The sequence below is a fragment of the Dipteris shenzhenensis genome, chromosome 3, assembly GCF_047967505.1.
Source record: "Dipteris shenzhenensis isolate YYH24624 ecotype China chromosome 3, Dip_SZ_1.0, whole genome shotgun sequence".
Classification (NCBI taxonomy): Eukaryota; Viridiplantae; Streptophyta; class Polypodiopsida; order Gleicheniales; family Dipteridaceae; genus Dipteris; species Dipteris shenzhenensis.
The window spans coordinates 31,462,807-31,476,390 of record NC_141598.1 but is presented as its reverse complement, the minus strand read 5'-3'; the positions used below and the strand labels follow the sequence as shown (position 1 = coordinate 31,476,390).

Below are 13,584 nucleotides of genomic sequence, written 5' to 3'. Positions count from 1 at the left end.
TTTAGCTTATCCTTCCATGTCACTAGCCCAAGGGCTCTCTTACCTTTTTGAGTCAAAATTTTTTGTAATGTGCCTACTTGTTGACCATATCCGCTTTCCAATAATCTTTTACTATACTTGTCTGCTCTTTTGTTAGACTTATGCTCGATCTTGTAGGACCATCAACAACCAATCCCCTCATGTTGTTCACAGTTCAATCAACTCCCAACCATCATTTTTAGAACAAAATTATATTCTTCCTCCATGGCATGTGCCCATTCCTTGTATTTTCATGCCTCTTGGAAGGTGATAATTGTTGCTTATTTAGTGTCTTAGAATGCCTATAAATTGCCTCTCCTACCTGATCCACTAACCTCTTGGCCCATCATTTTTATATCAACTATGTAAAGAAAAAAACACCAAATGACATTTGAAAAATCTTAAGGGAACTAATATAGAAGCAGCTAATTGTTGAAGATTATGCTCAAATATTCCATAATCTAGATGCACAGTAGTTGAATCCAGTAGAAAGACCAACAATTGAGATACTCATCGAATATTTTTGAGAGGGATCCTATAGTGTCATGAGTGAATTGGAGATTTAGGGTCCACATAGATTTAATGAATTGATTGATGCTACCAGACAAACAAAAAGGAGATGTGGGTCAGTGATGAGATGATCCAAGAAAGACAAATATAATTTAGACAGTGAATACGGAGGAGTCTGAAGAAGAGTCCAACGAGGATGAAGAATCAAATAGTGACACATCTGCAGTGACACATCCAACATATATTTCTATCTTTGAGAATAATCAAAAGTTTTGTGGCTACATAATGTTTCCTTTTAAATTCCAAAAAGTCCCAAAAAACCTAGAAATGATTGTAAACATCAATACTTTTTGACAATTTTATCAAAACCCCATATGGAAAAATAGTGCCATTGTAGGGACTTGATAGAGTTTGTAATGGCATAGATTCTAGCAAGCCCTTACAAGTGCACTTTTTTCCCATATGGGGTTTTGACAAAATCATCAAAAGGTATTCATGTATACATTCGTTTCTAGGGTTTTTTTGGTCCTTCTGAGGTCATTTCTAGCATTGAAAAGGCCAAACTATGTATGTATTAAAAAAAATTTTGGCAAGGGATTTAGTGTACATATATCTTTTTAAAATCTCATATGCGATCCTTGATATCTCAACCATGGTCTGTATAGAGAAACTCATATATACACATAAAAGTGTCTTGGATTTATATAGATAAATTGAATCTCTTAATATAATCCACATATTTGGTTAAGACCTAACTACAGGCTACAATGTGTGATTTTTTTTTGCACACTTTCAATGTGCCAAACAAGTTCATGGAAAATTTTATGTAGGATTCTTTGTCTCTTTGGAGTTGGAAGTTTTTTTCCACACCTAAAGAAGGTCATAGTACATGTGTGTGTGTGTGTGTGTTTGGGGGGGGGGGATGTGAGAATGGATTTAGAACAAGCTTGCAAATTTTGTTCACCTTCCAAAAGTGCTCTCAAAAAATTTTCCCATGAGTTGGTGGGGGGATGGTGGAGCAAAAAGAGGGATGAGGAAGAAAGAAATGGGAGGAAGCAAGAAGAAAATGGGAGGTGGATGGTGGAGAAAAGAGAGGGAGAGGGAAGAAAAAAATGGGAGGAGGAAGAAAGAAATTGGAGGAGGAAGAAGGAAATGGGAGGGGGATTAGCGATGAGTTGGTGGAGGGGTTGAATGATCTCAACAGTGGAAGTGGAATGGAAGAAGGTGAGAGAGAGAGGGCAAGCCAGAATAGAGAGTCACACAAGTTTTTGGTGGGTGCAGAACACACTAATCTTCTATTTCATCCATATATATATGTGTTTGAGTATTGTACGTAACCTACCCTTTTATCACAAAGAAATGAGTGAAAAATCTTATCCTTACCTTGATCTCTCTAGGTCCAAGTTTCTCCCAATAAAATATTTTTTCATGAAATTTGAATAATGCTATGGCTCCTTTTTTGGTTAAGTGGTCCATTGGATTCAAACATTTTGATCAACTTCTTATGTTGTAAGAAGGCATTGAAATCCTCTTTTTCTATCTAACATATAGGCATTACCTTCAAAATTATGGCATTTTTTGAGAAAGATTTTGGCCTATTACTATCTGTCCAAATAAATTGACAGACTTGATAGTTCAAGCGTTTTGATTTCTCAAATTCACTTTTGATTATTATTCCATTTTCACTATAGGCAACAACAATAGTCATATTTAGGGAGTTTACTTTTGTTGCAAACTCCTCCCCACATTTGTCCAACATAGTGGACGTCATTGTATCCTTTATCTCCGAATACTAGAGAGGGTAAATCTAGAAGGGCTTAGCCTCACTATATTCATCTAGTGGTTGGAGGAATTTCTTGGTGGAATTCACATTTACTAACAAAGCGTCATCCCATGTATCCAAATGCATGTTTTATATTGGGTAGCAGTCATTCTCTCACAAGGTCCATTCTCTCAAAATCAAAATCTTGCTTATGAAATGGGATTCAAACCAAAAGAGGTACAAGTTGCACCATAATTGGGAACAAGAAAGTCCCGCATTTGTACCAAAGATTAGCATTAAAAAATGGCCTCCTGATCTCACATGTATATTTGTAAGCAACCACTCATTAACACTAATCAAATCTTGTTCTAACAAAAAAACATGCAAAGTGCTCCTCTACTAGCCCAAGTGTTTCCCTCCCTACTCTCCTAAGATGTATGTGTTTTCTTTTTGCAGTTCTGAAAGCCAATGCAACGACTGTTCCTAATATTTTCATCAATCCCAATCTCCATGTAATGGGATATTTTCATCGAACTTTCCAATTTTTGTTGTAACTACATTATAAATTTTGTCCAATAAATTCAGCTTTGTATCAAAGATGGAGTTAACTATACAAAGAGCATTGGCATTAACTTGTGCTTCCATTAGATCATATTGTGTAGCTCCCCCATTGCTTCCATAATAGGGCCAATGCAAACTTGTAAATTTATGGTAACCAAAGTGGCTATCTCAAAAAATAGATAAGCAAGGGCATTAGTAGTAAAATGAAAAGAGCTTTTATGAGCCTTATAGGCATTCATTAGGTATTTTCATGAATGGGCCTTGGTGCGTAAACTTAATTTAAAATCCATGATCTCTTATACCAATTTGTTGAGGACATTATTGATGATTATTGATTGGAAGTCTTTTCTTCTTAACCTTTCATGGGCTAGTGCGAAACTTAGCTCTTTGCAAACACAAGCTGGTGTTGACACAGATTTAGTAGAGTAAAAGTGATTAGAATGTAGGAAGTCAACCAAGGTTCCTCTTCAATATCCTTTGAATTAAAACCCTTTCTAAAAAGTATTCTTGAATTTTTTGATTCCTCAAGAAAAAATCTAGCAAAAAATCCAACATCTTTTTCCAAAAGGATTAGATTTTATATATACTCTTTGAAAATGTGTGTTAGTTGTTGCTATGTGTTCATGCTAGAGTCTAACTTCCTTGAATATTGTGTTTCTTCCTACATATACATCCTAGATCTGTTCTTACTATCCCTTTAGTACTTTATTTGTAAAAATATCACTAATTACTACTCAATATAACCATATGACGCCAATTATCATTGATAAAGTTCTTAAGTCTCATGTCATGGCAATTAGAAAACTCTCTAAAAGTTATCCAAGGTCCATCCAAAACAGGTCACTAAGGGGGTACAAGATATCAAATAGACAATTCTTCTTCAAATAATTTTCCAACAACTTCTTAATAAAGAAGAACTCAATAGGGGATTATCAAAGTAAGTTTGGATATAAGCAAAAAAATTATTCATTTTGTTATAGACCAATGATAGTCTACCATGTGGCACTAAACCAACCTCTCTCAGGTTAAGGTTGCATGTTTGCATAATATCAATCCTTGTCGTTATATAATAAGTGTTGATTGGGATGTGGCTATTAGCTATCCTTGTAAATGACATGCTTTTTCCAACTCCTAATATATTTGAAGTCCGTACCTGAGATTCCATGTTGTCTACGTGTACAAACCATTCAAAAAAAGGTTGCCAGTCATTTCTCTTGCTTAATCCTTGTATCACTAGTGCGTAAGGCACATTTCATCCTCTTCCAGTAAAAGCATTACCTCTGGCTATGAAGCACCCCCGCTTCATTGGGCCAAGAGTCCTAGGCAAAGTTGTATCAGAATATGAGCTCACACACCTCTCCATATGAGCTCACCCCTAGAGATGGTTGGGGTAATATGGCTATGAAGCACCCCCTCTTCATTGGGCCAAGAGTCCTAGGCAAAGTTGTATTAGCATATGAGCTCACACACCTCTCCATATGAGCTCACCCCTAGAGATGGTTGGGGTAATAGTGGCAAATTAGGGCTCTTTTCCAAATTCTTCATAACAGCTAGCACAAGTTTTCTCTTATATATGAATATCAAGGAGGTCTTGCTAAAATCAACCATATCATTGGTTTTCATGAATAGCAAGAAGGAGTTAAAATCTTATTTCAATGGTCTTCCAAGCTCACAAGTTGTTGGCCATGAATGAAGTTGCATGACTAGATCATAACGATTGGGCTCTACACATTTTAAGTAGGGTCACCCCAAGTTGAAAACATCATTTATGTACTTGGGGTTCTCTTATCACTTTTTGAGATCCTATTTTTGATCTACCAAAAACTCCCGTGACTAGGGATGTGCATCCGCAAGTTGCAAAGGCAAACATAGGAAAAAGGTTTGATAATGCAAAGTTAAAGACTATGTTTATATCAAAGTCCTAAGCATCTTTCTTGGCTTTTGATTTGATCTATCCACCCAAGTCTACTAGGAAGATCCAAGTATCACCCACAAAAGTGGCTAATAAATTCATATAATGGAGTTTCCAAATTTCATTATCATAAGCTAACAACTTTACCTCCTAGACTCTTGGGGATTAGTGCAAGTCTAATATAGAGCATTCCACACTAATGCAATAATAACATATATTAGATTATCAGAAAACATCCTCTCTTGTATTTCTTCTCCCAAGCCCTCCATGTTACAAAGTTGTGTTATGTTGTTGTAGGGGATAATCCTTGAGGAACAATAAAACCCCTCAAGCCTAAGTTATCATGTGATAATGGGCCTACACGTGGTGTCAGATTATAATGCAAGTATAGATTTCTCGTAGTAGTAAGAGACTTCTTATAGCAACTCCAGGGTCATTGTTTGCTGGGGTGTAGCTATTTTTGGTGAGGTTTAGGGAATTTTCTATATATAGCTATCTCGCATGACCCATAACTTATGCATTGCTCAATGGAATTCGGTAAACTTTGTCTTCAAGTTGTAGTACACATTCAAACTTGAACATGAGAGCACAAAATTATGGAATAAGAATTTAGAATGAGACCGATAAAGCATTAAAGGTGCTATGTTGAATGTGAAGCATGCATCCTGCTGACTATATAGGATATAGAAATTTATTCAAAAACATCAAAATTTTGTTCTATACATACATGCAACTAAGTAATCATTCAAAAGTATACTACATGAGCTTCTCCTCAACCCAAGGACACACCTAAATGAGAACATTAGGCATGGGTTAACATGCCTCCAATGTTGTGCTAAAGTGATGCATACCCATTTGAGGGCATGCTCCATAACTTTTTTTTGATTTATTGAAAACCAAAACAGATTGAAAATTTGGAATCCAGACTAGTGGTACTACTGCATGGTGGTCTTAAAACATTGATAGTTGTTGGATTGGTATCTAGATTCACCCTAAAATGGACGAACTTAAAAAAGTGCAATTTGTGCATGTGCAAGGATCTTTTAATAAATCCAACACTATTTACAATTTTGAATTGTTTCTTTTTCCATGCACTTGCTTGCTATATGGCTCATAAGCATGCCAAAGGTCATTGTATTTCATAATATACATCATCAAACCCGATAGCATGCCCTTTGGCCTATTTGTGTTTTGAAGCATTTTAGGCCACATTGTACTTGTTTGGGATATCCAATTCTATTGATGTGTATCGCCGGAGAGAGAAAACCGACGGCTGAAAATTTCTCTACTCCCGCGAATTTTGAATTTTCACACCTCCCACCCATCAAATCTTGGAAGATTAAGTACCTGCAACTTGCCCCCACCCTGTAAGCGTCCTGCAACCTGCACGCACCTTGACGTGACCTTGCGTAGACTTTGGTTTCCCATTGTCTTCTTTCGAGCAAGTTGTCTTCTATTCTTTGCTTGCCTCACTAGCTAGCTTCTTTGGGTCTATTCTGGACTGATCGAGGCCATGGCATCAATGGCAACATGAGCTCTCCATGGCTTACAAGAGAAGTAGAGATATGAAAGTTGAAAAGCTAGGTCAAGGCACAAGGAATAGATTGCCAGCAGGAAGTGGTTACAGATGCACGCATTCGATCATTGCCATCGGAGCGAAGAACACGAGATGTGGTGTCACGATTGGTGGGAGCATCCGAGGCAGCAACATCAGGCCATTCAGGTGATTACCAGTCTCGAGTCTTTACAAGCTTTAACCTGCATCCCAAAGTTCGTAGAGTAACAACCCTACCAATACCTCAAGAGATGCACGCCCAAGAGGGAATGCTCTCTAACCTGAGAAATGGCCTCTATGTGTGTGTGTCACGCACGTGCGTGCGTGTGCATATGAAACATGAACAAAGCTCATGTCTCCTATAAGAGACATTGCACTAGTATGTTTCTGCCAACTCTTTAAAAGGTAGAGTGGTAGCTCATTGAGTGGCCTCCAACCGTTACTATGACAGGATCCAAAATTTGAAAGGCAGGGATGGAGTAAGAGGACTAGGATTTTGAAAAATCGGATTGTCTGTCGTACCCATGTTCACAATTCTGTCATGGACTAGAAAATCATTGTATAACGTTATTATGTCCTCCACTTCGTTATTATGCCAATCATAACAACCTTATGCAGTTGCTGATGAGGCCTCGGCAATACAAAAGTTATGGGTAGAATCACCCTCAGATTCTGCAATATAAGGTGCGTATCTGCGTTTGCGATGAGCGTTTGGACATATAAGTGGTGTTATCCTGTTGGGTCCCGGAATTTGGGATTTTACAATGAAATGTCCTTGCGAAGGATGTAGAGGAACGCATCATCAGCATATTGAAGATCTTACGATTTTCTGGATCTATTTTGCTCTCTCGTACAAGGTTTTAGTTGTTTCGGCAGCACTTTGGCTGGTACAAGTCTTGTTGGTGTTCACGGTAGATCAGCTTGGTGAAATTTTGATAATTTTCACCACGTTTCCGACTCATGGCTGTACAACCGAAGTTTGTTTGTCGAATCAAGGAAGAAGGGAAGGCGTCAGCTTTGTTTCTAAAGGAGTTTCTCAAAAATCCGGGTTTTATAATATGGCGATGCACGTCCCTTGTAGTGGCCATGAGATCATAGACAATGCTTCAAGATTTCTTGCAGCTCCATGACATCCAGAACATGAAGGACCTTATAAAGGCACAGCTTAATAAGGCCCTTCATGTTGTAAGCTCTATGGAGCAGCAAGGGATTCGTGTTTCCAACAGAATCTTACATCATCTCCTCAAGGAATGCATGTATAAGAAAGATTTGGCAGCTGGTAGGGAAGTGCATCGACTTATTCTTAGAAGTGGCTTGCAAGCAACAGCCTTTTTGGGAAACCACATCATCCGCATGTATGATTCATGTGGAAGTTTGCCAGAAGCAAACCAAGTCTTCAGAAAATTGCCTGAACCAGATGTATTTGCGTGGACTGCAGTCATTCTTGCAAATGCTAAATATGGACAAATGGAACAAGCTTTCAATTTGTATCAAGAAATGCACCGATCAAGGGTCAAACCAGATGGATATGCCTTTGTTGCAATCCTGAAGGCATGTGCCAGTGCGGGAGCCTTGGAAGAGGGCAAGCTAATTCATGCGCACATCAAGGAAAGTGGTCTTCAGTCAAATGTGTTCGTCGGGAGCTCTCTTGTGGACATGTATACCAAATGTGGAAGCATTCAGGATGCACGCACAGTCTTTGATGGAATGCCAATACGGAATGTAGTGACGTGGAGTACCATGATTATGGGTTATGCCCAGTGTGGATTTTGTAGGGAAGCTCTCCAACTTTTTCAGCACATGCAAGTGGAGGGGATGGAGCCAGATCAGGTCACGTTTGTTAGCATCCTAAAAGCATGTGCTAGTGCAATGGCCTTCGAACCTGGCAAGCTTATTCATGCTCAAGTTATTGAAACTGCTTTTTTTTCAGATTTATCTGTCTGCAACTCTCTAATTGATATGTATGCCAAGTGTGGGAACCTTCTGCAGTCTTGTAAGGTATTTGAAAAAGTGTCCATAAAAGATGTGGTGACATGGAGTGCCATGATTGCAGGATATATTCAGCATGGTTGTAACCAAGAGGCTCTCCAACTTTTCCAGAAAATGCATCTTCAGGGTGTGGCGCCAGATCGGGTCACCTTCATCAGCATTCTGAAAGCGTGCTCCAGCATAGCAGCAGTGAATCAAGGCAAGCTGGTTCATGCTTACGTTCTTGAAAGTGGCCTTGAGTCTGATGTATCTATTGCCAACACCCTCATTGACATGTATGCTAAAGGTAGGAGCCTCGAAGATGCAAGCAAGGTGTTTGACAGACTGCCAAAACGAAATGCAGTAACATGGACGGCCATCATTTCAGGATATACACAGCATGGGCATGGACAGAAGGCTCTGCGACTTTTCCAGCGAATGCAATTGGGGGGCATAAGGCCAGACAAGGTTGCATTTGTAAGTATCCTGAGAGCATGTTCCAGCATAGCAGCTCTAGATTGTGGTAAGCTCATTCATGCACACCTTATTGAGGGTGGTTTCGAGTCAGACATGTCTTTGGGCAACACGCTTGCTAACATGTATATAAAATGCGGGAGGCTTGAGGATGCATGTAGGCTCTTTGACAGATTGCTGAAGCGGGATGTTGTAACTTGGAATGCTATGATTGCAGGGTTTTCTGAGTGTAGGAATTATATGTTAGCACAGCGATATTTTGAGGGCATGCAACAAGAAGGCTTGACGGCAGACAAGGTGACATTTGTTAATCTTCTCTCTGCATGCAGTCATATGGGCCTAGTGGATGAAGGTTATAACCTGTTTAAGTCCATGAAAGAAAACCATGGTATTACACCTACATCTGATCACTGCAACTGCATGGTCGACCTTCTTGGTCGTGCTGGGCGTGTCATTGAGGCTGAGGATGCACTCCAAATTGTGTCACCAGAATCTAATGTTGTTGGATGGACTTCTTTGCTCAGTCACTGCAAGACACATGGCAATGTGGAGCTTGGAAAACGATGTTTTGATCGTGTTATCAGGATGGATCATAAGAATTCCAATGCGTATGTGCTCATGTCAAATATCTACACCAATGTTGGCATGCAAGAGGATGCAGACACAGTAGAACAGCTGAGACAATGTGCAAATGCATGGAAGAAACCAGGGAATGCCTTCATTGAAGTTGACAACAAGATGCATACTTTTTTTGTGGGAGGCAAAGCACACTCACAAATTCATGGTATCAATAAAAAAGTTAAGCAGCTAAATATGCAAATGCAGGAGGAAGGATACATGCCATGTCTGGATTCTTTTCTACAATCACCGTCAGATGATGATGAGCAAGATGATAAGAAGGTTGCTCAAGTTGATGCTTATGCAACCATGTCTGAATGCAGATTGGAAATTTTCTAACGAGAGAACAGATGGTGCCAGCATGTGAGAATATATGCAGGGTGGGGTAGCTAAGAGAGACTCTCCATTGTGTTTCCAGAAAATGGAGCACAGGATGCTGGCTCACCTTTGCTTCAGCATAGCAGCACTAAATCAAGTTAAGCATATTTATGGTTACATGGTTGAAAGTGGCCTGGAGTCTGATGATGACGAATTATTGCAACTTTGAAGATGCAAGCAACAAGATTTGATTGAAATGATTGTGGAGGCTTGACATTTTTACCTAAGGTTTTTTTCCAGCATAGCAACCCCAGGCCATGCAAGACTGCTTAATGTATACCTCATTGATCAAGATCTAAAAGGTTGGCAACACAGTTATTTATATGTATACAAAATACAGGCATCTTGATTATGCTTGCAATCTGTTTGGCAATTGTCAAGGGGAAATATTGTGATATGGAATGCGATGATTGCAGAACATCAAAATTGTAACTCGCCACATGAAATCTAGGACATTGAACAAGGAGGCGCAAACACAGACAAAGTGGCAATCATTAATAATCTCTCTGCATGCATGCATGCGCATGTGAAAGAAGACTGATCTTACACCTACATTTAATCAATTTGATTGCATGGGTGATGTGTTACCTCTTGATGTGTCAATGGGGCTGAAGATTTTAAAGAGTATCTTCAGATTCCAAAGTTGGGATGGGCTTTTTTTCTCAGCTTCTTCACAACTTTTGGTGCTCATGTCCAGTACTTAGATGCCTGACATGCAGATGATTAGAAGCTGTAGAATGCTGGCATGCAGGAGGATGCACAAATGATGACTAAGTGCATGCACACCCTGAAATTGTGGTTTCTGGGAAAATAGATGATGCGGATTAAGATGCATTGGTTGGAAATAGATTTTGACATGATGGGTTGTTCCACGTATACCTCTTCCTTGAGATCTCCATTCAGAAAGGCGGATTTTACATCCATCTGAAACACAGGCCAACTTTCCTGTGTTGCTAAAGCCAAAACACTGCGAACTGTGGTTAGTTGAGCTGTGGTAGCAAAAGTATCTTGATAATCAAAACCATGTACCTGTGCGAATCCTTTTGCCACGAGCCAAGCCTTGTACTTATCCAACGTGCCGTCGGACTTGTACTTGGTCTTATATACCCACTTGGTGTCGATTATCTTACGTTTTGGTGGTCGATCCACAAGGTCCCAAGTGTTGTTCTTCATTATGAAGCCATACTCTGACTGCATAGCCTCCATCCTCAGTGCAGTTAGTTAAAGGATGCCTTTTCGCACTTGCATGTAGCCTAGTTGGCGGTGTGTCAACTCTATCTGAAGCCGTCCAGCCATCAGGCCACACATGGCCCTCATCTGGTGTCCAAACCAGGACCTACCGGATAACAGAGCTACTTAAATGCCTTCTCCTCATATGGGGGGCTTACAAGTAGAGTTAACTGGTTTTCGCGTAGTTACACGAGAGTGGAGCATTGATATCTAATACCCCCCTCAATGTCCACCCGCAAGTGAACTTATTTTTTCAGCCCAATGTCAAGTCGATGAAGATGCCTCTCCAACAAGTCTCTTTCAAGAGCCTTCGTGAAGATGTCCGCAGCATTCTCTGTAGTCGGACAGTACACCAAGTCGACCTCTCCATCCATGATGAGCTCGCGTACAAAGTGATATTGAATCTCAATGTGTTTTGTGCGAGCGTGGAACACCGGGTTCTTTGCAATCGCCATGTAACTCTGATTGTCACATGATAACTGCGTAGGCTTGTTCTGCACTGTACCCATGTCCTCCAAAATTCTTCTCAACCACACTGCCTCGCAAGAAGCAAAGCATGCAAATTTATACTCAGCCTTGGTAGAAGAAAGAGCAACTGTGGGTTGCTTCTTGCTGACCCATGACACAACTCCAGATCCAAGTGAGAAACAGTATCTTGTCACTGATCTCCTGTTGTCCATGTCTCCTGTCCAATCCGAGTCACAGAATCCGGTCAAGATGTTGTCCTTGGTATAGGTGATGCCAGAATCAAGTGTGCCTTTGATGTATTTCAGCACCCGCATCCCTGTCCTCCAATGGTTTTTCCGGGGCTTATTAAAAAACTTGTCTAGTACACCAGTCGCAAAACTAATGTTCGACTATGTGTTGCACAGGTAAATCAAGCTGCCCACAAGCCTTCTGTACTTCGCTTCGTTCACCAGTGGTGACGAATCCTCGTTTGAGAGCTTTGCGTCAACCTCCATAGGGGTACCAACTGTCTTGCACTCAGTCATGCCAAATGCCTTCAGTATCTCTTCAACATACTTCAGCTGTGAAATGAAGATCTGTTTCGGCTCTTGTCAAACTTCAATCCCCAAACAGAAATGCATCAGTCCGAGGTCTGTCATTTCAAACTTTCTTTCTAGCAAATGCTTCGTCTGCGAGATCCTCTTCATGGTTCCCTGTTATGACAAGGTCGTCCACATAAAGGACCACGATCATACACCTGTCTCCTTCTCTGAAGATATATAAATTTGCATCAGATGGGCTCCTCCTGAACTCGTTTTACAGAAAGTAGGCATCAATTCGTTGGTACCACGCTCGTGGGGCCTGTTTCAGCCCGTAAAGTGTCTTCTTCAATTTGCAGACTCTACCTTTTGAACCGGGGATCTCAAAACCTGGTGGTTGTTCCACGTATACTTCCTCCTTGAGATCTCCATTTAGAAAGGCGGATTTCACATCCATCTGAAACACGGGCCAACTTCCCTGGGCAACTAAAGCTAAAACACTGCGAATTGTGGTTAGTCGAGTTGTGGGAGCAAAAGTATCTTGATAATCAAAACCATGTACCTATGAAAATCCTTTTGCCACGAGCCGAGCCTTATACTTATCCAACGTGACGTTGGACTTGTACTTGGTCTTGTACACCCACTTGGTTCCGATTACCTTGCGTTTTGGTGGTCGATCCACAAGGTTCCAAGTGTTGTTCTTCATTATGGAGCCATACTCCGACTGCATAGCCTCCATCCACCTATCATCGCCTTGTGCCTCTTCAAGACACTTGGGTTCATCAGCACGGATCACTTCTGTCATTAAAGCATAGTTGACCAAGTGTTCTTGCGCCCTTCTTTGCTCCTCTAATCTCTTGGACCGGTGGTGTTCGGATGGTTCCTCCTCAATGGCTGGAGGTTCTCTGCCATCCAAAAGCTGCTTTACCCACTTCAGGAATGACCGTTGCCGTTGTGGTTCTGCAGGTTCTTCTTCATCTTCTTTGTCTTGAATCCTCCCAAGCACCATTGGGGGAGTTCGGTCTGCTATTGGTGGCGGTACTGGATGGATATCCTGGTCGTGGTTGTCGGAGTAGGAAGCATCCTCCTCCAATTGATGCGGTTGTTCTGGGAAGATAACATTGTGACTTATAATTACCTTCTTGGTAACAGGGTTATAGAGACGGTAACCCTTTGCCTCTTCACTGTAGCCCAAGAAAATACACTTCCGACTCTTTGGTTCCCATTTGGTTCTGGTAGCATTAGGGACATGCACAAAACAGTCATATACAAAAACTCTGAAATGTGCAGCTGAAGGTTTCTTACCAGAAAAGGCTTACAGTGGAGTCATCCCATTCACAGTCTTCGTGTAGCTACGATTCAGGATGTAAACTGCAGTGTCACATGCTTCAGCCCAGAAAGTCTTTGGCAAATCTTTCCCTTTCATCATACTCTAGCCCATTTCGCAGATGACGTGCATCTTGCGTTATGCTACTCCATTTTGCTGTGATGTATGTGGTGGGGGTTTCTGCCTCTTGATTCCGTGACTTTTGCAGTAACTTTCGAATTCAGTTGATGTGAACTCTCCACCTCTGTCCGATCTCAACTTCTTCACCTTCCTCCCCGTTTCTTT

At 40.7% G+C, this 13,584-nt stretch overlaps 1 protein-coding gene across 4 annotated transcripts; it reads left to right on the top strand.

Annotated features, from left to right (window-relative positions):
- Positions 1–6,763: 6,763 nt before the first annotated feature.
- On the top strand, positions 6,764–10,614 carry LOC147903654 (pentatricopeptide repeat-containing protein At2g33680-like). Of its 4 annotated transcripts, none has more exons than XM_087400465.1 (2): positions 6,764–8,203; positions 8,372–10,614. In XM_087400465.1, the coding sequence occupies exons 1-2, from the start codon at positions 7,420–7,422 to the stop codon at positions 9,715–9,717; spliced, it is 2,130 nt and encodes a 709-aa protein (XP_087256591.1). In that variant the 5' UTR covers positions 6,764–7,419; the 3' UTR covers positions 9,718–10,614. The 4 variants fall into 4 exon arrangements, with proteins under 4 accessions (XP_087256591.1, XP_087256582.1, XP_087256576.1 ...); XM_087400456.1 differs by having other exon boundaries at positions 6,764–8,506; positions 8,594–10,614; XM_087400450.1 differs by having other exon boundaries at positions 6,764–8,593; positions 8,675–10,614.
- Positions 10,615–13,584: the final 2,970 nt, after the last annotated feature.

Excerpts from the sequence above, each read along its gene's own strand:
- LOC147903654 (XM_087400450.1), top strand. The coding sequence starts at position 7,420 with ATGCTTCAAGATTTCTTGCAGCTCCATGACATCCAGAACATGAAGGAC. Across the intron at positions 8,594-8,674 it reads CATTGACATGTATGCTAAAG|GATATACACAGCATGGGCAT; the intron begins GTAGGAGCCTCG and ends CCATCATTTCAG.